Source organism: Dipodomys merriami, unplaced genomic scaffold (genome assembly GCF_024711535.1).
Source record: "Dipodomys merriami isolate MVZ:Mamm:240054 unplaced genomic scaffold, mDipMer1.0.p SCAF_92, whole genome shotgun sequence".
Lineage (NCBI taxonomy): Eukaryota > Metazoa > Chordata > Mammalia > Rodentia > Heteromyidae > Dipodomys > Dipodomys merriami.
The window spans coordinates 2,904,756-2,926,907 of NW_027206535.1; the positions used below are offsets into that span (position 1 = coordinate 2,904,756).

The 22,152-nt window shown below is 43.4% G+C and overlaps 2 protein-coding genes across 2 annotated transcripts; one reads left to right on the forward strand and one right to left on the reverse strand.

Moving 5' to 3' along the window:
* Positions 1-2,013: 2,013 nt before the first annotated feature.
* S100a9 (S100 calcium binding protein A9) lies at positions 2,014-4,686 on the forward strand. Its single transcript, XM_070014039.1, has 3 exons — positions 2,014-2,095; positions 2,850-3,012; positions 4,292-4,686. The coding sequence occupies exons 2-3, from the start codon at positions 2,863-2,865 to the stop codon at positions 4,568-4,570; spliced, it is 429 nt and encodes a 142-aa protein (XP_069870140.1). The 5' UTR covers positions 2,014-2,095; positions 2,850-2,862; the 3' UTR covers positions 4,571-4,686.
* An 8,933-nt stretch (positions 4,687-13,619) lies between these two features.
* Positions 13,620-15,128, reverse strand: LOC138821626 (protein S100-A12-like). The gene is made up of 3 exons (XM_070014061.1): positions 15,022-15,128; positions 14,345-14,504; positions 13,620-13,881 (listed from the first exon to the last, which is right to left on the reverse strand). Exons 2-3 carry the CDS (start codon positions 14,480-14,482, stop codon positions 13,741-13,743), a joined length of 279 nt encoding a protein of 92 aa, XP_069870162.1. The 5' UTR covers positions 14,483-14,504; positions 15,022-15,128; the 3' UTR covers positions 13,620-13,740.
* Positions 15,129-22,152: the final 7,024 nt, after the last annotated feature.

Genomic DNA, 22,152 nt, shown 5'->3' on the forward strand with positions numbered 1-22,152 from the left:
AAAGCAAACCTGTAGACCAAGGGCATAGAAGACTCAGAAGTAAGCCCAAGAAATAATCCCAGTCCCAAACCCGAGGGACTGTCATCTGATTCTTGGCAAAGATGCCTATAACACAAATTGAAACGAAGACAGCCTCTTCTACAAATGAGGCTGGGAAATTAGATGTCTACTTGTATAAGATTCAAACTAGATCCTTATCTCTCACCCTGTACAAAAATCAATTCAAAGTGGACCAGAGACCAGAAACTTTAAAACTACTATGGAAAAACACTTCAAGAACTTAAGCATAAGCAGCAACTTCTTGAATAGAACTCTAATGGATCAGAAAAAAGAGCAAAAATGGACAAGAAGAATTGTATCAAATTAAAAATTGTCTTCCCAACAAAGGAGACATTCAACAGAATGAAGGGACAGCCTACAGAAAGGGCGAAAGGGGAATGAATTTGAACAAGGTGCATCGTGTGTAGGTATGCATGTTCATGTCAAAATGAAGTCCTATGTACAACCAGGATATGCTAATAAAGAAGAAAAATTTTAATAATAATTGGAGAAAGTCTTTGCCAGATATACATCTGACAAGAGATTAATATGCAGAATATATTAAAGACTTCCAAAAATTAAGCACCAAAAGAGATAATAATCCAATCAATAAATCAGCAAACAAATTGAATAGACACTTGCTTAGTGTTTTTAGCTATCCAAGAAAAGCAAAGCAAAATTACAGCCATCAGAATGGCTATCTAAAGGTTGAAGGTGTTGACAGGGCCACAGCTAATGAGCAAATGCTTCAGGTATGGAGTTCAAGCCCCAGTCTCAAACAAACAAACAAAAACAATGACTGTCTGGAGGTGACATGGTGGAAACTAGTTTAGCCACTGTGGAAATCAGTAGGCAAGTTCCTCAACATTTTAAGACAGAACTTCCATATGATCCAGCTATATATCTTGTATCCAACTATACCCAATTACATTCCAATTATATTCCTTGATATCTATCCAAAAGAATCAAAGTTAGTATATAATAAGCACTACCTTCATGTTCATGTTTATTTCAGCACTCTTCACAGTAACCAAGTTATAATACCAACCTGGGAACCCATCAGCCTATGAATGGATAAAGAAAATGAGGTCTACACATAATGGAGTTTTATTCAACCACAAAAAGTATGAAATTGTATCAGTTGCAGGAAACTAGTTGATATTGAAGAAAAACAAGCCAGACTCAGAAAAAACATATTACATTTTCTCTCATATGTGTAATGTAGGGGCGGGGGGGAGCATAAAAGTAGAAGGAGAACTATTTAGGGATATAGAAGGAGGAAAAGGGAGAAGGAAATGGGAATGAGAAGGAAAAATAAGTTGTATCCATGTTTGAAAGTGTTTTAATTTATACAGTTGCTTTATAAAATTGGTAGTAACATTTTAAATGAAAAACAGCTGTCTTTTAGGTCAATCTTCTTCTTTTAGGTCAAGTTTCAGCCAATCAGCCATGTGACAGGTCCATCAGTGGGCTTCGAATTCTTCATCCACAGTATAAAGGGGTTGATCACACATCCACCGGGTGAGAGTTGGGATTAGAAGTTTCCTCAGAAGTGATCAACCCTTGGCTAAGCCAAGCCCTCCTAAGTGTCAGGCAAACCCAGAGGGAAGTTGAGCCGGTAAACCAATGGAACAGATTGCCCACATATGAGAGGCAGAGGGGCTTGGGGCAAAAGTGAGGGGAGCCCCAGGAATTCTTAGCCAGCCTTTAGCTCTCACAGGTGAGGACAGGAGGGAGCCCAAGGCATGGCAGGCTTGTTGACTTGCTCAGAAAGATCATGGGTTGGAGTGGAAGGAAGGAAGTTAACCAACCAGCTTCCTCCCAAATTAGTACTGGGCCCAGCAGGGGGAATTTCACACACACATACACACACAAAAAAAAGCACTATGTGAACACTTCCTGCCCCTCCTCAGCCCCAGCCCACTCCCTGGCAGAGTTTCCACACTGTGCACCTATGAAGCAATCTTTCCCAGAGAAGATCATGAATCCAGAGACTGCCTATAAAAGCCAGGGCCAATCTGCTCTGTCAAACGCTCTGTGGGCTTCCTTGACTCAGGTGAGTGAGCTACCAGCTCTCCTGGCAGGAGCCTGCCAGTTATTTATCTCATCCTACCCCACTTATTTCCAAACCCTCTGCCTAGAGTCCTTTCTTAGTTGATGCTGCTCACTTTATCACTCCCTCCACAGTTTCTTGGAGGCTTGTACCCTCAAGTGCTTTGCTTCTTAGCATTCTCTGATGCACTACCAGTCATTTTCCATATGTGGGTGGCAGTCTCCTCATTAAGTGGCAACTTGTGCCTTATTTTCATTTATTTAGTTAGTTAGTTATTTAACTGATTCCTTATTGTTAGCTTTTGTTTTCTTTTCTGTTAGTTTTTTGCACAGTTAATAGAGTTTGAATTCAGTATATTATGTTCTCACTCAAATTTTCCACCTTTTTTTCTTTTTGACAGTCAATTAGTGATCATCTCCTAGACATTTCTGCTCAGTCTGGCCTTGAAACTCAGTCCTCAGATCTCAGCCTTTTGAGTAGCTAGGATTACAGGCATGAGCTACCAGCACTGGCTTACTCTCTTTCTTTCCCTGCCCCTTCCCCCCTCCAGTCCTGGGGCTTCAAGTCAGGGCCTGGATGCTGTCCTTGAGCTTCTTTTGCTCAAGCCTAGTACTCTATCACTTAAGCCACAGCACCCCTTCTGGCTTTTCTGTTTATGTGGTGCTGAGGAATCCAACCCAAGGCTTCAGGCATGCTAGGCAAGCACTTTACCACTAAGCCACATTCCCAACCTGTACTCTGCTTCTTCATTATTCAGATAGTGCAAGAAGATGGCAGACACAAGACCACAGATGGAAAAATACTTAGAAACCATCGTCAACGTTTTCCACCAGTACTCTAACCGGCAGGGGAACCGAGACACCCTGAACAAGAAGGAATTCAAACAGCTGGTGAAAAAAGAGCTGCAAAACTTCCTCAAGGTACAGTGGTTAAGGGGCTGTTAAGGGGTTGTGGGCTCAGCAGTGAAGGGGTCAATTCCTGCCCCTTCCACTCAGAGGCACCCAGAGCTGTTACTAGAGGGGGCTAAAAGTTAAATGACACCAACTGTCAAGAGATTGGTCCATTGAACATCTGCTGTGTGTGACATCCTGTTCTGGGCACAGGGACAAGGTGGCAAACAGGGGACCCACGATCCAGTGGGGGCAACGCACAACACAATAATGAATGAAAACAGGTAAATCTAATGTCAGTCAGTAAGTGTCGGATAGAGTCTATACTCTAAGGTGGTCTACACGAAGTGGGGCAGAGCTGACTCACGAGGGTAGACGCAGGGCCCATTTTGAAGAGGTGATATTTGAGTACCTGGTTTCCAGGAAGGCAAGCACCTGAGGATGAACTCTAGCAGGAACATGAGGGCCACTGAGGCTCAGGTGAGAAACCAGAGTCTAGGATTGAAACTAGAGAAATAAAGAGCACGTGGAATGCTCCCAGCGCAATGCTGACAGTATTCAAATCAATATCTGTGCATTCCCTAGGTTGGAAAATTCTTAAGTAGTTCTTGGCAGGGGGGGTGAGGAGCATAAAGAAATTTCCTCTAGTAGTCTTTGTGTTCTCTTTTAACCTTGGGGCACCAAAGGCCTGGATGAAGAAGGCTGGAATGAGTCCAATCTCCATTCTAGCCCTAAAACCAGCCATCGGGGAGCAAATGCCCAGCTCTCCTGGATCTTTTCTCTCATCCTTATAGGGTAGAGAAATGCCACCATGGGTGGTATTAGGGACACTGATGACTCCCTCACAAAGTGCAGAGTCAGAATAGACAGAGAGAAAGGGGAGAGGAAAGAGCGAGTACAGCTAGGGCTTTAAGTCAAATCTGAATTTGCATCTCAGTCTCTACTCCTCTGCTTGTGAGGCTTTTCAACCTGTAAAGTTTACTAACCAATTTATAAGACTCAATTTCCCCAAGGCTTTACCAAGGAAGAGACTATGTCTGTTTCTTGTTAGAAAGTTGCTATAAGGACCACATGAGAGGAGATTTCTAGATTTATGGACTATCTGACCTTATTTTGTAAAATATTCATAGTACTCAAGTTGTATGCTGCCTAGGGAATACATTAGAAAGTGCTTAGCATCTGCTTCATGTCAATCCTCTATCATTTTAAGGTTTTCCTTGGGTATTTGCCATCTGCTCATTCTCTGTACTCCCTAGCCTCCACCTCTGGCCACACCCATCCCTAATGGTCCTCTCTCTTACATCTGCAGAAGGAGAATCGGGATGAAAAAGAAATAAATGAAATCCTGGAGGACCTGGATACTAACCAGGACCAGACGCTGGACTTCAATGAGTTTGCCATCCTGATCGCAAGGCTGATCAACGCCTCCCATGAAGAGATGCACAAGAATGCCCATGGGGAAGGCCACAGCCACGGACCAGGCCTTGGGGTGGGTTGCCAGGGCTCTGGCCGTGGTCAAGCTCAAGGTCCTGGCCATGGACATGGACATAGCCATGGTCATGGCCATAGTCACGGCCACAGCCACTAATCAATGAGGCAGGCCACTCTGCACCTGTCCAACTAGAGCCATGGGGAATGTCATGTCAGATCACCTTGGCTGTGGGGAGGGAAGATGACAGAAAATAAAGTCTTTCTCTATACCAGTGCTCTTTGTATGTGTGCTCCCTTCCCAACTTTTTCTACCCAGAGGTCTAAACACTGGGAGGCCCTGCCCTTGTCTGCCGCAAAATGTCTCCATTTAGTCATCAGAAAATGAGAACAAGGCCGGTTGTAGGTGGCTCACGCCTGTATCTTAGGTCTTCAAAAAACTGAGATCTGATGATAGCAATTCAAAGACAGCCTAGAATCGCAGTTCAAAGCCAGCCTAAGTAGGAAAGTCCATGACACTTATATCTCCAATTAACCCCTCCCCAAAAAAACAACTAGAAGTGGAAGTGTGGCTCAAGTAGTAGAGTGCTAGCCCTAAGCAGAAAAGCTAAGAGACAATGCAAAGGCCCTAAGTTCAAGCCTCAGTAGAAGCACACACACACACACACACACACACACACACACACACACACACACACACACACACACACACACACACACACAGAGAAGAAAATGAGAACAAAGAAGATGTGAATCTGTTCTGAGCCCCTATATATACCTCTGACTGTCCTCATCTCTAATGTTAGCCTAGCTGCTCAGGTTCCAGTCATCCTGTTCAGCAAAGACGAGCTATCTCTTCCATTCAGGGTGCCAGCCACCTTCCTATCCAGCCCAGCCCTTGTTTGCCCATGGCTTTCCACTCTACACTTTCTGTTAACAAAAATCTATTCCATCTTAGCTACTTCAGAAGCTGAGACCTGGAGGACAGAGGTTCTGAAGCCAGCTTGAGCTGGAAAATTCTGTGAGACTCCATCCCTAATTCGCCAGCAAAACAGTGGGTTGAAGGTGTGGTTCAAGTGGTAGAACCCAAGCCATGAGCAAGGAAGCTGAGCAAGAGCATGAGGCCCTGAGTTCAAGTCCTGGTACCAGCACACACACACACACACACACACACACACACACACACACACACACACACACACACACACACACAATACTTTTTATCTGGAAATCTTCTTGAGATGAATCAAGACAATGCCTAGTATGGGGAGGGATACTGGAACTCAAGCAGTGGGAACAAGAACAAATTAGGTGTGATTTACCTACAAACTCATTTCTGGATCCAAGAGAGAAGCTGGAGCTCTTATTGGATCCTGGCAGGGAATAAAATGTGGTCACATGGGAAGTAGGAGTTAGCCCTTTGCCTACTCTAGCCCTAGCAGGATGGTAGAGTGAAAAGAGCACTTGCATGCCCAACAAAAGAAATGAACTCCAAACCATGCTGTGTAATTAAAGTCACCATGAGTCACAGAAGGAGCTTGTGCTCTGAGTCCATTGAGCTTCTAGCAACTGAAGATTCTTACGTTAAGCCTTAAGAGATGATAGAGAATCCTCCAGTTGCTAGTCAACAGCTGAGAGCTCAAGCCAGCAGGGGCATTTGTTCCTCTCTGTAAAATCTGTGACCTGGCCTGACTCCATCTTCCACAGAGTTGCTGTCTTTTGCACCCTTTGGACCCAAGTACCTACCTCAGAGAGACTCAAGCGACTCCTCTTTCATCTCCATGATCTCTGACCATAAAGTGCCTATGCAAGCTATAACCATATTAAGATTCTCTAAACAGGGGCTAGGAAGGTGGCTCAGTGGTAGAGCACTTGCCTGGCATGCATGAGGCCCTGGGTTCAATTCCTCAGCACCACATAAACAGAAAAAAAAAGCCAGAAGTGGTACTGTGGCTCAAATGGTAGAGTGCTAGCCTTGAGCTGAAGAGCTGAGAGACAGAGCCCAAGCCCAGAGTTCAGGCCCCACAACCGGACAAAAAGTAAAAAAAGATTCTCTAAACACACACACACACACACACACACACACACACACACATACATACATACATACATACATACATACACACACACACACACACACACACACACACACACACACACACCAATCCTTTCAGTAGAGTGAAGATTCATATGTGTGAATTTGTGGCCACTGGAGAAAGACTAACAGTCAATGGTTCACTAAAGTATAGAGCAGAAGAGAAATCAGCCTGAAGGTCACCCCGTGTAAAGCTGATTGATCCAAGTTGTACAGTGAGACAGGGTGTCTGGAATTCATTTGTTTCATTGCCTGAGCCTCCAGGGTCTTTCCCCAGGGCTAAGCATAAAAGGTAGGAGCTTCCAGAGTCAATGTCAACAATCTCCTTACTGCCACTGTGGTTGGGACTCCAGCCTTTCTGACCACACTCTTGTTCAAAAGTCCTCTTCCTAAATCCATCCCTGCCCCAACCACCTCCTCATCCCCTACAGCTCTGCTATGGGAGAGAACAATGAAGGGCCTGGGAACTATCTCCACTTAGTGAGCTTGTGTAGCAGAGTCAAGAAGCCCTTGCCAGCACTTCATAAAAGGCTTGACTTGGAGACTGGAGCAAAGAACATTTACTTATCTGACAACTTTCTTCCCCTTGCTCACATCTAGGGATACATGACCATCTTTCTTCCATTATGCACACAGATTCATACAGGGGAAAAAGGAACAGCCAGGAGGCCTGAGTTCTAATGCTAGCCTTGCCAGGACCCTTGCTCTATTCTGCTTCAGTCAGAGTAGGAGGGTGCTTCTCCCACTTCCTCTGCCACCATTACTCATCATAATGTGCCATAAATATGTCTGTGACTGTATCCCACACTAGACTGAACCCCACAAGGGTACATTCCATGCCTCTGTCTTATACTATAGATACTTTATTCCCAGCACCTAAAGTGGGCAATGGCACAGTATAGACTCTCAACATATATTGACTACACAAATTGCTAAATTTGTCTAAAATTGCTCACATGTCTCATGCGCCTTTTTTTTCAGGAGAAGGTATTGGCAGGGAAAGAGGAAAGAGAATGGGATCAAAAACATGTAATGTAAAAAAAAACATGTAATGTAATCCTTCTGGGTAATCATCATAGCTTCTCCAGCTTAAAGGTAGGAGTCAGCATGTTTATGGGAATCTGAAGTCTTATTCAAATCTAAACTGGACATTTAGATTCAGAGAAAAAAGATTTGCTGTGGGGGAAAAAAATCTGAAAACTATTGATTCAGTCCAACCTGTCACAGGCCCACCCTTGAGTGAGTTTCACTAACATCCCTGCCGTGTGATTGAACCAACCTTACCTGCTCCTCCAGAAAGGGATTTCCCTCCTTTGGCAGTGACACTCAAAGTATTAATTACTCTGAGTCAACAGCTGCCTCCTTGTGACTGCCAGGCACTCATGCTATTCACCCTCCTGACCTTTTAGGGATATTCAGTAAATTTAATCCCTTACATGCTTTCTTCCACCCATACATTCATTCATCTACTTTAAAACTCTCTTCCTAGGGCTGCGTGTGTGGCTTAAGTGGTAGAGTGCCTATCTAGCAAGTACAAGGCCCTGAATTCAAACCCCTAACTGAGCTTTGTCTGGCTTCTTCACCTCTGTGCCAGAAATACTTTTCTCCATTTTGGTATATCTAATGCTTTTTTGAATGCCCCAGCTCTCAATCAGTTATCTCTCTCCATGAATAAATCCCCTCCCATGGGAACCACATAACTCTCTAACAGGTCCGCCATTCAAAATTCTGAATGGGAAGCACTCATCGGCAAGCCTGACTCTGAACTCCTTGACAGCAGGGCCTATGTTAGCCTGCTCTATACCCCCAGATGCTGGCATGAAAGAAGTTCTCTGTGAACACTGAGATTGAATAAACCAAGGCAGGATTGGCATAGGACCCAATAGATCTGGAAACAGGTTAGATGTTAAGTAGAGCTGAAGATGAGGAAAGTTAGCTTTGAGGGACTTCATTATGCCAGCTGACTTGGAAGCTGGCAAAGGGCAGAGAGGAGAAACCTTTTTAGAAATCAAGAGTGCTTCTTCTTGTCTTTGGGACTCCTTGAACTCAGTCTGAGTGTTAAGACATACTCAGACCTAGAACTTGCTAGAATGATATTTGTTGTCGAAAGCCATGGATCCTATGGGATTTTCCTATAACATGGTTTAACAGAGGCAGTTAGGATGATTTGGCCCCTTTCTTTCCATTAGTCCCCTTCCATTCAAAAAGAAAAATAGGTTCTGTGGAATAGAGAGTAGGAGTTCTTCCCTCACATAGAAAGTTAGAGAACTACTGCCAACACTAAGATTGCCACCCTACATGAGAATCAAAGTCTGCATCTATGATTAATGATGCCTTCAGGGAAACATAAAGTTTGGGTGTTTTCCCCACCACCACAGTGACTAAAGAACCAGACAGCACCTGTCATCAGATGATTGCTTCCCAGTTCTTATAGAGGAAAACTGTCCTCCTTTTGTGGAGTTAGCAGTGGAACCTGAACTTCTGGCTATCTTTCTGGAAAAGATGAGGGAGACCCAAACAATAGCCTGAAGTTGCTGAACTTAGTCCAGACACATAGCAGTCGTTCTAACATGCTCCAGGATCTGGGTAGTGTGAAGTGGCTAGAATTTTGGAGAAGAATGAACTCTCTCCATTTACTTGTCTACTTTTTCATGCAAAAGAGATTAACCAGGCCTTTATGGTAGTATGGGTTAAGCATTGCATAATGCTCCTGAGGACTACTGTGGTGAATAAGGCTCAGTCTTATTGACCAGGAAATCCAGGTCTGCAGAACAGACAAGAGAACTGCTCCTCAAGTCATTGTAATATGAGAAATGAAAGGCCATAGAAATATGCAGTGAAGTGGGACTTGGGAGTAGGAATACCTCCCTTTGTGAAGCTATCTCCCTGGAAAGATGAAGGTCCAAGTAGCATTGAGGCTGGAAGCTAGAGACATCAGAATTAACAGAAACATGTTCTGAGAGAGGAGAGTACATGTGCAAAGGCCTGGAGGTGTCAGACATGGGCATGAGAGAGAATGAGGAGCGGAGGGGTTTGAAGAGGAGAGATAACACCTATACCAGGACAGATGCTAGGCTAAGAAACTTACCCTCACAGAGTGAACCATATACTCCATGAAGGGGCTTTGGGGAGGGAAGGTGATATCTGTGCTTTATGAAAGTCTCTCTTCCTGAGGTTTATGGCCTGAAGTTGGGGGACAAGACCACAGACACCCTAGGAGATCATCACAACAGTCCAGGTGAGAGTTAAACAGAGCTTCTGCTGCCACTTTGCAGAAAGTGCAAATTTGGTCAGAATCTCAAACTAGCCAAGCTCCATCTCAATGAAGCAAAGTACAACCCAGAATCCCTTTGGAACAAATAAAGTATTGTCAATTTTGTGCTGTTTGCCAAGACCTTACTTCACCAGCCCAGTGAGGCAATCTTACACAACCCTAATACAGTTCCTGCTCTGAAGTAAACTCCAGAGCCCAACCCAGGGTCCTGCCCCTTCCCAGCAGTTGCTTGAAATCTCTATTTTAGAAAGCCCTGGGTCATGGATTTTGACATCACAATTACCAAGGTGACAAGACTGAAACAGCTGGTTGCTTCAGCCCTATTGCCTGTTTACCTAAACCAATTCCTCTAACCTAAGACCTAAGCCCTACTGGACCCCGTCCCTCACTCTGTCTTCTGAAAATAGACCCAAAAAGATAGATAAATAAGCCCCAGCAGGGAGACCATTTCTGTATGTATATCTTATGGTGAAGGAAGGGAAGTGTTACCAAGACCTGAGGTAAGAGAGAAAAGGTGCACAGGCAAGCATGCAAGAGTCAGGATTCCGGCCTGAAGCCTGGGGATGTACCACCTCAGTCAATCTGTTCCTCTCTCCCTCCTCTCTCCGTCTCTCTCCCCTTTCCTTCTTGACCTTCTTGCCCTCTCTTTCACCTTCTACCTTTTCCTCATCCTCTCTGAGAACTTTCTCACTCTCTCTAATTAAGAGGACATACCTTTGCAAAGTAACTAAAAGCATTATTATTAGCATTATTGTTCATCTTTAAATAGTTGTATGAAGGAGTTTCAGTTCAACATGTTCATTTAGGAGTACAATGCATCTTGATCAATGTCAGGCACTAGGATCATTTCTAACCAGAGAAAATGCCTCCAAAACACAATGTTTGGCTGCCAAGTGTCCTGTTAATAATGAAAGAGGAAAATCACTATAGGAAAATACAGTTATATGCCATTTTCTGGTGTTGATTTTGGTTTGTTTTTGGTTTTATGTTGGCCCTAGCAGATCTGAACTCTTGCTTGCTAGGCAAGTGCTCTATCACTTGAGTTATACACTCCCCTCAGTCCATTTTGCTTTAGTTTATTTTTCTGCTGTGATCTCATACTTTTTGCCCTAGGTGGGCCTTGCACCATAATCCTCCCACCCTTCCCACGTAATTGGAATTACACACAACATCACAGCCAGCCCTTATGCATAACAGGGACAAGGCAATTGGTTCAAATCTAAGAGTATGATTACATGAAGCTGGACAATAGAGGTCAATCACTCTGTGGCCTCTTGACGCAATCAGAAGACATAAACAGATGTGTGAGGCTGCTGCCTTGGGTGAAACAGCATGTTGCTTTTCAGTAAATGCTTTTGTAAGTAGGAAAAATATGCTCTAAAAAATGATAAAAAGGTAGCAGGATGCTGGCGGCTCATACTTACAATACTGGCTACTCATGAGGCTGAGATCTAAGGATCACCGTTCAAAACAAATCCAGGAGTCTCCAAATAAAATCCAATTACCCAGTAAAAATATGGAAGTAAAGATATGGCTCAAGTGATGAGTGCTAGCCTTGAGCAAAAAAAAGCCAAATGAGAGCACAAAGTCCTGAGTCCGAGCTCCAGTTACCAGCACCCACCCACACATACAAAAAATAGTACCAAGAAGAAAGACACAAACCCCCTGGTTTCCCCAGGGGGTCCATGTTTTCAGATATCATCTAACAAACCCAGGCAGGACTCATCAGCCCAGAGACGCTAACAATCCAGCCATCATCTGCTGAGAGGAAGAAAGCCTTAACTCCTCTTACTCCATGTGATCTCCTGGATCTCCAGGCTGAGAGCTGCTATTCACAGCCTGAGTCAAAAAGCTAATTGCGAGAAAGGCCCTAAATTCAAGCTCCAGTATCGGCACAAAAGAAGAATTAATTAATAATTAAAGATAAAAGTATAAAAGTACATAAAATGATCACTTAGTCATGTATTATCAAGAATTATGTACTGACATAGTTATATGTGCTATGCTTCTATAGAACTGTCAGTGTGGGGGCTGGGAAGGTGGCCCAGTGGTAGAGTGCTTGCCTTGCATGCATGAGGCCCTGGGTTCGATTCCTCAGCACCACATAAGCAAAAAGCAGGAAGTGGCGCTGTGGCTCAAGTGGTAGAGCGCTAGCCTTGAGCTGAAGAGCTGAGGGACAGCGCCCAGGCCCAGAGTTCAGGCCCCACAACCGGACCCAAAAAAAGAACTGGCAGTGTGACGTTCACACTACCAACACCACAAACACACCTGTAATGCCTTGCACTGCATTGTTGTGTGGACATTACTGAGCAACAGGGAATTTATTCAGCTGCATGATAATTGTATGGATCACTGTCATACATACTGACTCACATCAGCCAAACATCATTATGATTATAGAAGGGTTTGGGGTGTTGAGTCTGGTAGAAGCAGAAAGGATTGCATTTTAACATGAACTTTGGAGTAGCACAAATATCTAAAGCATAGCAAACACCTCCCTCTGAGCTGGCACTAGTGGACAAAGCATAGTACTCGTCTCTCTAGTCCCTTCTCCTTTGTTCTTCTCAACTCCTTCTCACTCTTTCCCCCCTTCGAGAGAATCAGAGAAATTGAACTTTACTATCCCATGTTCATGGACATGTAAATTCTGAAGCATTTTCCTCCTTTCCAAATATGACCCAAAATACCATGACCAGATATCCCCTCTTTGAGGAATTTTAAATGGCTTCTCCTTTCTCCCAAGCAAGGCCACCCTCCTTTTCTCCCACAGGCTTCCACGTGTCCTGTGCTTTACTTTTGTCAAAAGCACACATCCCATAGCATGGAAATTTCTGTTGACTCAGGTTTTCTCCAACCAACCAGACCCAAGCATCTTACAACAAGGACTTAAGTCTTGTGTCCTCCAATATCCAGCACAAGATGGCGGGGGTGGGGGGGGTGATTTTTTTTTCAAGTAATCTTTTATTTCTCACTTCCCACCTCTTAAATTTCAGCATCTGACCACCCCCAATGCCTAGCCTTACTTTATGTCTCCAGTGCCCGGAGACTGCACTATTCAATACAGTAACTGTGTGCTGTATGTGGCTTTTTGAACCCTTTTGAAATGTAGCCATAGCTATGAGATCGATGTATCACAAGTGTAAAATATGTACTAGAACTCAAAGGCTTAAGACAAAATGAAGAGAATGTAAAGAATCTCGATAATATTTATATTGTTGAAGCGATCGCATTTATGTCATCTGTAGATACACACGCATACCTAACTCTCCATTTCAGTGACTGTACTTCATGCACACCAGTTATACACTGGCTTTTGTGCTGTCCTTTAAATCAGCCAATCATGACCCCATCTCAAGGTCTTGGTGCATCTCCCAGAAACCACCAGACCATCTGCAAGCTGCTTTTCTTCATTTCTTTCTGATTCCTGCTCAAATGCATACAATGACCACCCCAACATCCAAGCCAACAGCCCACTCCTTCCCCTTTCACCCTACCCCAACTTCTCCACTTTAGTTTTCTTTTCTTCACTTATCATTACCTACCAGTATAGCATATGCTGCATTCTTACATATGTATGCATTTGTTTGTTTCCCAATAGAATGCATACTTTGGAGAGGAAAATTACTTAGTAGGGTCACTGGTCTTGGGCTATCATAGGTGTTCATAGAACATGTGCAGGTTGAATAAATGGGTGAATCAACAATGGACTTTGCATAAATATCTGGTGAACAAATGGAGCAGGGGCTATAAAGGGGTCTAAGTGAGACAGTTGGCAGGGATAAGGCACCAGGAATCAGGAGACCACGGTTCAGAGAATGAAAGACAAGTGTGCAGACACCATTCACAATTTTTCTCAAGTACATTTATTCACACTCTACTGCCCGGCAAGGCAGGGCTTTGATGAGAAGAAGTAAATGCCTTCTTGGGGACCTTGCTGGTGAAAAGGCCCTCAGAGAGTTTTCTATTCCTTGTGGATGTTTTCATGGGCAGTCTCCAACACAGAGGCCACCAGGAGTATGAATTCCTTAAAGCTGACCTCCCCGTCTCTATTATCATCCAGCTCCTTGAATATATTGTCAATTGTAGCTTGATCTTTGGTGTTCTGAGAGAAAGAAAAAGCAGAAACCCTTGAGCTCAAAACCTCCATTAAGACTCTTTTCCCCACTGCTCTCAGACCTCTCATCCCTCAGGGTTCGGGGTAGGCAGGCCAAGAAACATTAAGATATTAAATGGCACAAGACAAAAAAAGAAGAAGAGGTCGTACATGTCATGAACCGTCCTGGAGTCACACAAGGCTTGACCTAGAACATGCTCTAAAGTTCACCTCACCCACCACTCCCTTTACTTATGAGGAAACAGATCCCAGGAGAAAAATAAGCAAAGCCAAGGGGTTGGAGAGTTCCTGAGAGGGGGCAGGTGAGGCCCTACTCCGCCACAGGGAATATCCTTGGGAGTTCAAACTAGAGCAATATCCACCCCAACTCATGTTCCACCATCCTCCTCCAGGATCTGCCATTCCTTCCGCAAGGGAGAGCAGCAATGGTGATGAAAAGAATATCACCTACCTTGATGGTGTTTGCAAGATCCCTTATAATCAGCTTCTTCAGCTCACTCTTGGTGAGGGTGTCAGGATGATCCGTCTGAATTGAGTACTGGTGGAAGATATTGATGATGCCCTCCAAGTGGTCTTCCAGTGTAGGCATCTTTGCAACTTCACGTTAACCTCTTAGAAGACAATGGAGATCTCATGGCAATTCCTCCCCTACCCCATTCAATGTCTACTCTTCCCTCTTTCTGCCTCTAGGACTCAAAGCATGAAGTCCTCCAGATTTACTCTGTTTAACCCATGGTGAAATTTTTAAGTAGATAGAATAGGGAAGAAAAGCTTATGTGACCATGTCTAAAGTCTGAAGAAAAAAAATATTCTTCCAATTAGCCATGATGCCCCCTACCACCTCACCCACCAGGCAGGATCATTTGGAAGTTATTGCTCACTCAAACTCATCTAGGAAGGGTTTTGGGTTGGCCAGGCTATTCACTTTTTTGGCTTCATGTCCCCTAAAGACCATCACAACTCCATTCCTACTAAGAGCTTGAATTGAACCCAAACTACAGTGTTAGCCCAGAAGTGCCCAGGTAAAAATAGAGATCTGTGGTTTCCAACACTGTGATTGCAACATGGCCACCAACAACCACAAGTTTATGGACCACTGAAGGACCCAGTCAAGGAAAGGGTACTTACCACTCAGTGCTCAAGTGTGGAGCTTTAGCTAGAAATCGGCACTCGTGTTAGACACCAGGCAAGGAGGCTTTTATAAGACAGTCTAGGCTTCAGCTTCAAACTTGCGTGAAGAAATCTCTCTATGATTCATCTTGAGATAGTTGTCTGACATGGCACAGTTATGCAAGAGCAGCTTTGACCTGTGGCTTTGACTGTAACAGGAGCCACTCAGATTTCACTCATCCTGAAGCAAAACCCGACACCACCCACCCATCCAGACTGAAATGCCCTGCACATTTCTGGCACTGACAGGACATCTATCTTGCTGATGGAGAAATTGCATTCAAAAGCTAAGTAACTAAGTATCAAATCCAACATTGTCTGCCTTTAAAATCTTTGCCACTACAATCCGCTCCCCCAAATGTCAATAGACATCTTTAAAAATCCTGTTTTAAGTGTTTAAGGATACAGGTGGACCTGTTGCAACAATGAGAAGTATAAGTTGTCATGTCAAAAACAAACTTTACAATGTTAGTGGGGGGGACAGGGGGGAGGGGGAGGGGAGGGGGGAGGATTGGTTGTAGGGGTGGGGGGAGAGGCTGGGAAGGGATGTGAAGGGTTAACAAAGGAGGAGGCTGCAATGCTTGATAAGAAATGTGCGCATTATCTTGCCCATGTAATTGTAACCCCTCTGTACAGTATGTTCACAAAAAATAAAAATAAAAATTAATTTTAAAAAATCCTGTTTATCCATCTTGTTTTAGAAATAAGATTTTTGGTAGTTGTAAAATATCTTGTATCTGTTCCTGATGAGTTTTTCTCCGTCTTTGTGAATTCCCAATTGACCTTTTAAAAATGTATGTCCTCAGATTTTCTTTTTATTTTTTAGCATATACTTTTTTAAATTTTATTTTATTGTAAAGATGCTGTACAGAGGAATTAGTTACATCATGAGTAAGGTACCTTTCTCATTGAACATTGTTACCCACTCCATTGTTGTTCTCTCCCATCCTTTCCTTCCCCCTACTTCTCCCCCCACCACTACCACAAAATTGTAAAGTTCATTTCCGATATCATGTCCTGTGAGTATCTTTGTTGTAATAGGTCATCTTTTGTACTTCTTTCAGCATTGTGTTATTTCCCTTCCCCTAATCATATAAATGCATCTACAAGATAGAGGGTACCACAATCAGAGACAGAGATTGTCAGGGATAAACCAATTGAAAAAAGAAAAATGAAATAAAATAAGAAGGAAGAACTAAATACAGTACATTGTCGACATCAAGGTTGACAACTGAAAAAAAAAAAGAGAGAGAGAGACCTGTTGTTTCCGTGTCTTAGAGTTCATTTTGTGTGGTCATATGTTCATAGATCTTGAGCTAGTATGATTCTCTGTCAGGACTAACTTAGGCTTATACTAATTATTACAAATGAGGGAAACCATAGAGCCTATGTTGGGGACAGCCCATACCCCCAAAATCACTGTATGAAAAACACCAGGTTAAGCTCAGGAATGCAGGAACAACAACTAAGAAGAAAAGATGGCTGTCCTTCCAGAACTTACAACCAAATGAGTTCAGATACCTTTCTAAGCCATAACACAAAAAGTTTACCCAGTGAAAGAGAAGAAGTGCCAAAGACTGTCGGGATGACAAGCTTATAGCTTGTCCATGCTAGGCTGGGACCCATGTTCACTCAGCCCATGAGCTGGGACCAAGACTGCTTGCCAGCCCAGTGTGGAGCGCCATGAGGGCTCTTTGGACCAGCTCTGAGCCCTTGGACATCCTTGACCTCTGTGAGCCTATATCTTCATCTGTGAGGTTATTGCCTCAGCCTCATTTGTTCCTGGAGTTGAGCATAGCAGAAAGAGCATGTGAGAAAGTCCTGGAAGCAGACTACTATGATTTTTTGCATGTTTCTTCTACACCCAGACCCAATGTGGGACATTCAGCCCAGCCAGCACAGACTTGAGCACCTATGCCCAGCCCAGACCCAACTTTTAAAGGGCCTGACCACCAGGTACCAGCAGTTACCTAAAATCTAAATGTGGATCTATAGCTCAAAGTGGTAGAGCATTAGCCTTGAGAACAAAAGTTCAAGGACAGCCCCCCAGGCCCTGAGTTAAAGCCCCACAACTGACAAAAAAAAAAAAAAGAGGCTAGTGTGTGTCAGCTTACTGTCATTATAATGAATTATCTCAGAAAATTAACTTATAAAAGAGAAAGCGTTGGTTTTTCTCACAGTTTTAAAGATTTTGACACATGATCAATTGGCCCTATTGCTTTGGGCCTGTGGTGCTCATGGTGACAGTATGTGGCAGAAGGAAACTATTTTCACATCAGGAACCAGGGAACAAAGAGAGAGAGAAAGGGGATAAAGTCCAAAGCCCGCCCCCCCCAACCCCAATGAGACACATCTCCAGTGACCTAAGGACCTCTCGCTAGGCTCCAAAGGTGCCATTGGGGCCAAATATGTTCTCTTGACTATATCTGAGATTCTTCTTTGACATCTTATCTAAGTGGCCCATAGGAATTGCACCTGCTGTCCTGGGCCCTGGACTTCTTCAAGGTCAGTACTTTATCAGCCATTGCTCAATATGTCAATGACTTAGCACAGTTCCTCCTCCACTTGCATGTTGTGGATGGCCAAATCTTGTCATGGAGACTTGGGCGTGTGTTATTGTTGTTCAGAGATAGGGTTGTACAGTTACTGGGACTTGAACTCAGGCTCTCACACACAAACTTGCCTGTTTCACTCAAGGCTGGTGCTCTACCACTTGAGCTATACCTCCATTTCTGGCTAGCTAATTGGAAATAAGCATCTCTTGGATTTGTCTTCCCAAGCTGGCTTCAAATCTCAATCTTCAGATCTTAGCCTCCTGAGTAGCTAAAATTATAGGCATGAGCCACCAGCACCTGGCAGACTTGGATTCATTGAAAGCCAACCTCCACCCTTTGATAGTATATTATATGTGGGAGTTGAGGCGTTCCTCACAGGTGCCCAGTGAAGACATACCATGGAAAGATCTACAATAAATGCAAACCCTCCCGATCCTCAACCCTCAAAGGGATTGAGAAAAAGGCATTCACCAAGACAATAGTACAATAATCTCCAGAATGGGTTGCCACTGCTTGGCAATAATGACAATGTCTTTCACCACAGACACCGAGGGAAGAACCATGGTATTCAGCTTGTGACCATCTCTGTGTCTCAGATGCCTGTTACCTTGAGAACAGGGTTTTTTTATAACATTCATGTCTGCACCAAGTCCTGAATTATCAAAGTAGTGTCTTGCTCTCCACTTCTCTTGTTTGAATAACCAGATGTGGCTGGGATAGCTTAGGCATGTGGCAGGCAAGAGTGCATATGCCCTACTGCTGTGGCTCCAATTCTTAGCTGTGAGCAGCTCAGCCCCTCAGGCAGCAGGGATGTTCTTTGCAGCCAAGGTGTCAATACCTGTAATGCATTCAGCAGTGAGAACCACAGGCCAGCGTCCAAAAACGCCCTGTTGCACCTGTCACTACCATGGGTCAGAATTCACTCCCACCTCCCAATGGCATAGGTTTAATGCTTCTCCTAATGGGACCTACAGATTATCAAAAGTAGGTCCCAGATACCATGAGTCCAAGAAAAGTCTGGGTCTCCTCTTTTTACCTTTCATTTTGATAGGAGGATAGAGCCCCTGGCCTCCTAGGAACTTCATTTTTCAATCTGTACCATTCATCCTGAGACATTTGTGTTTTCAATGTCCCTTTATTAAACAGACATACCAACAAGTCAGTAGGAGACAACCCAGGCTTTTGTCCATATCTGTGCTCATTTGAGTACACCAGTTCCCTCTCAGGTACATCCAGGTATGTGAAGTGCCCATTTCCCAAGTTCCTGAGCCCCAAGAATAGGTAATCATATAGAAGGCCAGCAACCAGGTCATCATGTCTTGCTCTCCTGTGCCCACATCCACCCTTACCCAGCTCTCTCTCTGCTTTGATCTATGCTGTCAGTTTATTCACATTCATGGAGTATGTCCCAACTGTCACTCTGATCCCAATTGATAGTCCACATATATGTCTGGCCCTCTTTGTTCAGTGAGTTCAGGGAGTCTTGTTGGTCCTCAATAGCTTGACTGGTAAGATTAGCTGTCACTCCCAAAGTCAACAACAGGTTGGATACCATTTTTCCATGGACTGTGTGCTTGTGCCAGTTATGAGAACACAGCAGAATGATTTGAATTCCTTAAAAGCTACCTCAGGAAATCCTCTGATGTCACAGTGTGAGCTTTCCCAGTTCAGACTGCTACTTTGCACACAACCCTGAGGACCCAAAATTCCCAGAAAGATGCTACATCTGGAGGTGACAAGCACACTACCAACAATATATAAGCTTGGGCTGAGAATGTGGTTTAGTGGTAGTGTGCTTGTGTAGCATGCATGAAGCCCTGGGTTCAATTCATAAACAGAAAAGATCAGAAGTGGTGCTCAAGTAGCAGAGTGTTTGTCTTGAGCAAAAGAAACTCAGGACAGTGACCAGGCCCTAAGTTTAACCCCCAGGACTGGCAAAAATAAAAGAATATATAAGTCAAGGGAGCACACGTACCCTGGTCAGAGAGTGGTCATTATTAGGGTCTCTAGTTCAATTGTGCAAATCCTGTCTGGTTTAGCCATGAGATAGGTAGCAGGGCAAATCTGCACAATGTACATGCATTCCTGTGCCATGGGCGATGCCTAAAATCTGTCTGATTTTACATCTATGTTCCAGATTACCTTCTCTCTCCAATCAAATGGGCGTTGGCTAATGGAAACTTCAGAGCTTCTAAGACTAGAAGGAAGTTTCCTCCACTCTAAGAGGAAGAAGGAATTGTTACTGGGGAAAACCCTAAGAGAAGCTGAAATACCAGTCTTCTCATTCAATGTGTGAGACAGGCAGCCTTGTCAGGAAGGTTGCTCATACCAGGAAAGACTTGCTAATACCTCAGCAGTGAGAACCACAGGCCAGCGCCCTGCAGCATGAGCAGGAACAAGAACAAAGTCCATCAGGCACCTCCTTTCATGACCTGTCACTGTGGACTGCAAAGACCCTGCAGGGGGTTAAAGAGAAAGAGTCAGAGAAGCATACAAAGGGAAGGCTGAATGGAAAAATAGCTACAAAAGAGCATCTCCAGTCTGAAGTAGACTCTCTGACCTATGGTAGAGAGGAATCTAATCCTAGCTTTGCCACTTCCCAGACTGGTAAACACCATCATTTCTTTACCCCTCTAAATTTTCTCATATATGAAATAGTAATAGTGATTACCTCTATTATATGGTTGTTACAAGACAGTCATGAGATAAATTACCACTATGTCTCATACTAAAAAAGCAAAATTATCAACACACATAGTAGACATATCTTTTTTAATCTTTTTATCTTTTTTCCTTAAAAAAGATAGTTGGAACAAGGCACAATGGCTCATGCCTATAATCCTAGTTACTTGGGAGATCAAGAAACTCTTTCCAGGCCAGTCAAGGTAAAAAAAATGGAGACTCAATTTGAGAAATAACAAAAGCAAAAAGTGTTGAAGGTATATGGCTCAAGAGCCTGCCTGACATGTGTAAGGTCTGAGTTCAAATCCCAGTACCACTGAATATGTAGGTTAGTCAGACAGCCAGGCACAGTTGGGCACAGTTAGGGCAATGGACCTGGAAAAAGACATCTCTAGGTACATGGCAAAGTACATTCCAAAAAATTCAACCTTCACTTTGTTCCAGAGATGCAGGAAAGGGGAAGGTAGGACAGACCTGAGTGGAAACCACAGGTAAATTTCAAACTACAATGGCTAAAAGCTCACAACCAATCAAACTATCATAGACAAGATCAATGAGCAACGTTCACTGGTTCTTCCAAGCATCTAATTATCATAGAAGTTCATCAATGCCTGAAGCTATACAGATAAAAATTTCTAGACATAGCCCATTGGGTAGCAACTCCCTCCCAGGACCACCCTTGCTCATCAAGAGTTCTTTTTTTTCCATACTTCTATGCTTACCCTTCATTGTCCATGGATTTCATTCCCTTAATTCATGAAAATAAAGACCCTGTGAATCAAGAACAGCAGGCAACACAAGGCAGCCAGCTTCAGAGCACCATCCAGGCAGGAGTTGCCAAGATTCCATCAAAAAAGCTGTAACTAATGTACGCATTAACCTGCCCATGTAATTGTAACTCCTCTGTACAGCATGTTCACAAATAAAATTAAATTAAATTTTAAAAAAAAGAGCTGTAACTCTTTCAGGGTTCCAATGGGTCACCAGCAGCCACTATAGCAGAAAATAAAGCAGTATCACTGCCAAAATAGATGATAGATAGATTAGATAGATAGATAGATAGATAGATAGATAGATAGATAGATAGATAGACAGACAGACAGACAGACAGACAGACAGACAGACAGACAGACAGACAGACAGATAGATAGACAGAAAGAAACCTAGTTGGAAGAATATTCAATAATATATAAAGACTTCCAGAAAGAAACACTTAAGTAAAAATATAATTTTTTAACTCTGACCCTTTTAATATTTAACAAGATGCAAAAACCATGGCAGTTTGGATTTAACATCTCAACTAGACTATAAAACCATATGACCCTGTCCAGCAGATCTAAACTTTCTCTTCTTTACCTGTTGTGAGATGTTAGTTAAATGTACTTTGCCACTTACTTTTCTTAAATATCAGAGAATGACAAGGAAGAAGCAAGCCCTACTTCAGACAGTAGCATGAGATCAGAAACATTTTGTCTTTTTCCAAGTTTGAAATTATTTTCCTTTCACACTGACACACAGCTAGAGCCCAGTAAGCATGGGTAACACTCCTTCCCCTCTTCTGCTCATATGAATTTAGATCAAATGGAATCTGGACCCAACCAAAATGATTTGGTTCCCCAAGTAGAAAATGTCCTTCCCACTGGAAGTAGCTCTTTTACTCAGTTGCTAAAGACCAGTTGTCCAATTCCAGATTTTCCCCATGCCATTTTAGACAATTGTCACAAGAAAGCCAGGACCCTTGGGTGAAGAAAATGCAAAAGCAAATTTTCAGACAAGGTCATCCTTATAAGGAAATCTCAGTGGCTGGATCTGCCTCAGTGGGTGAAGCAAGATCTCTTTTGTGGGCTCAAAT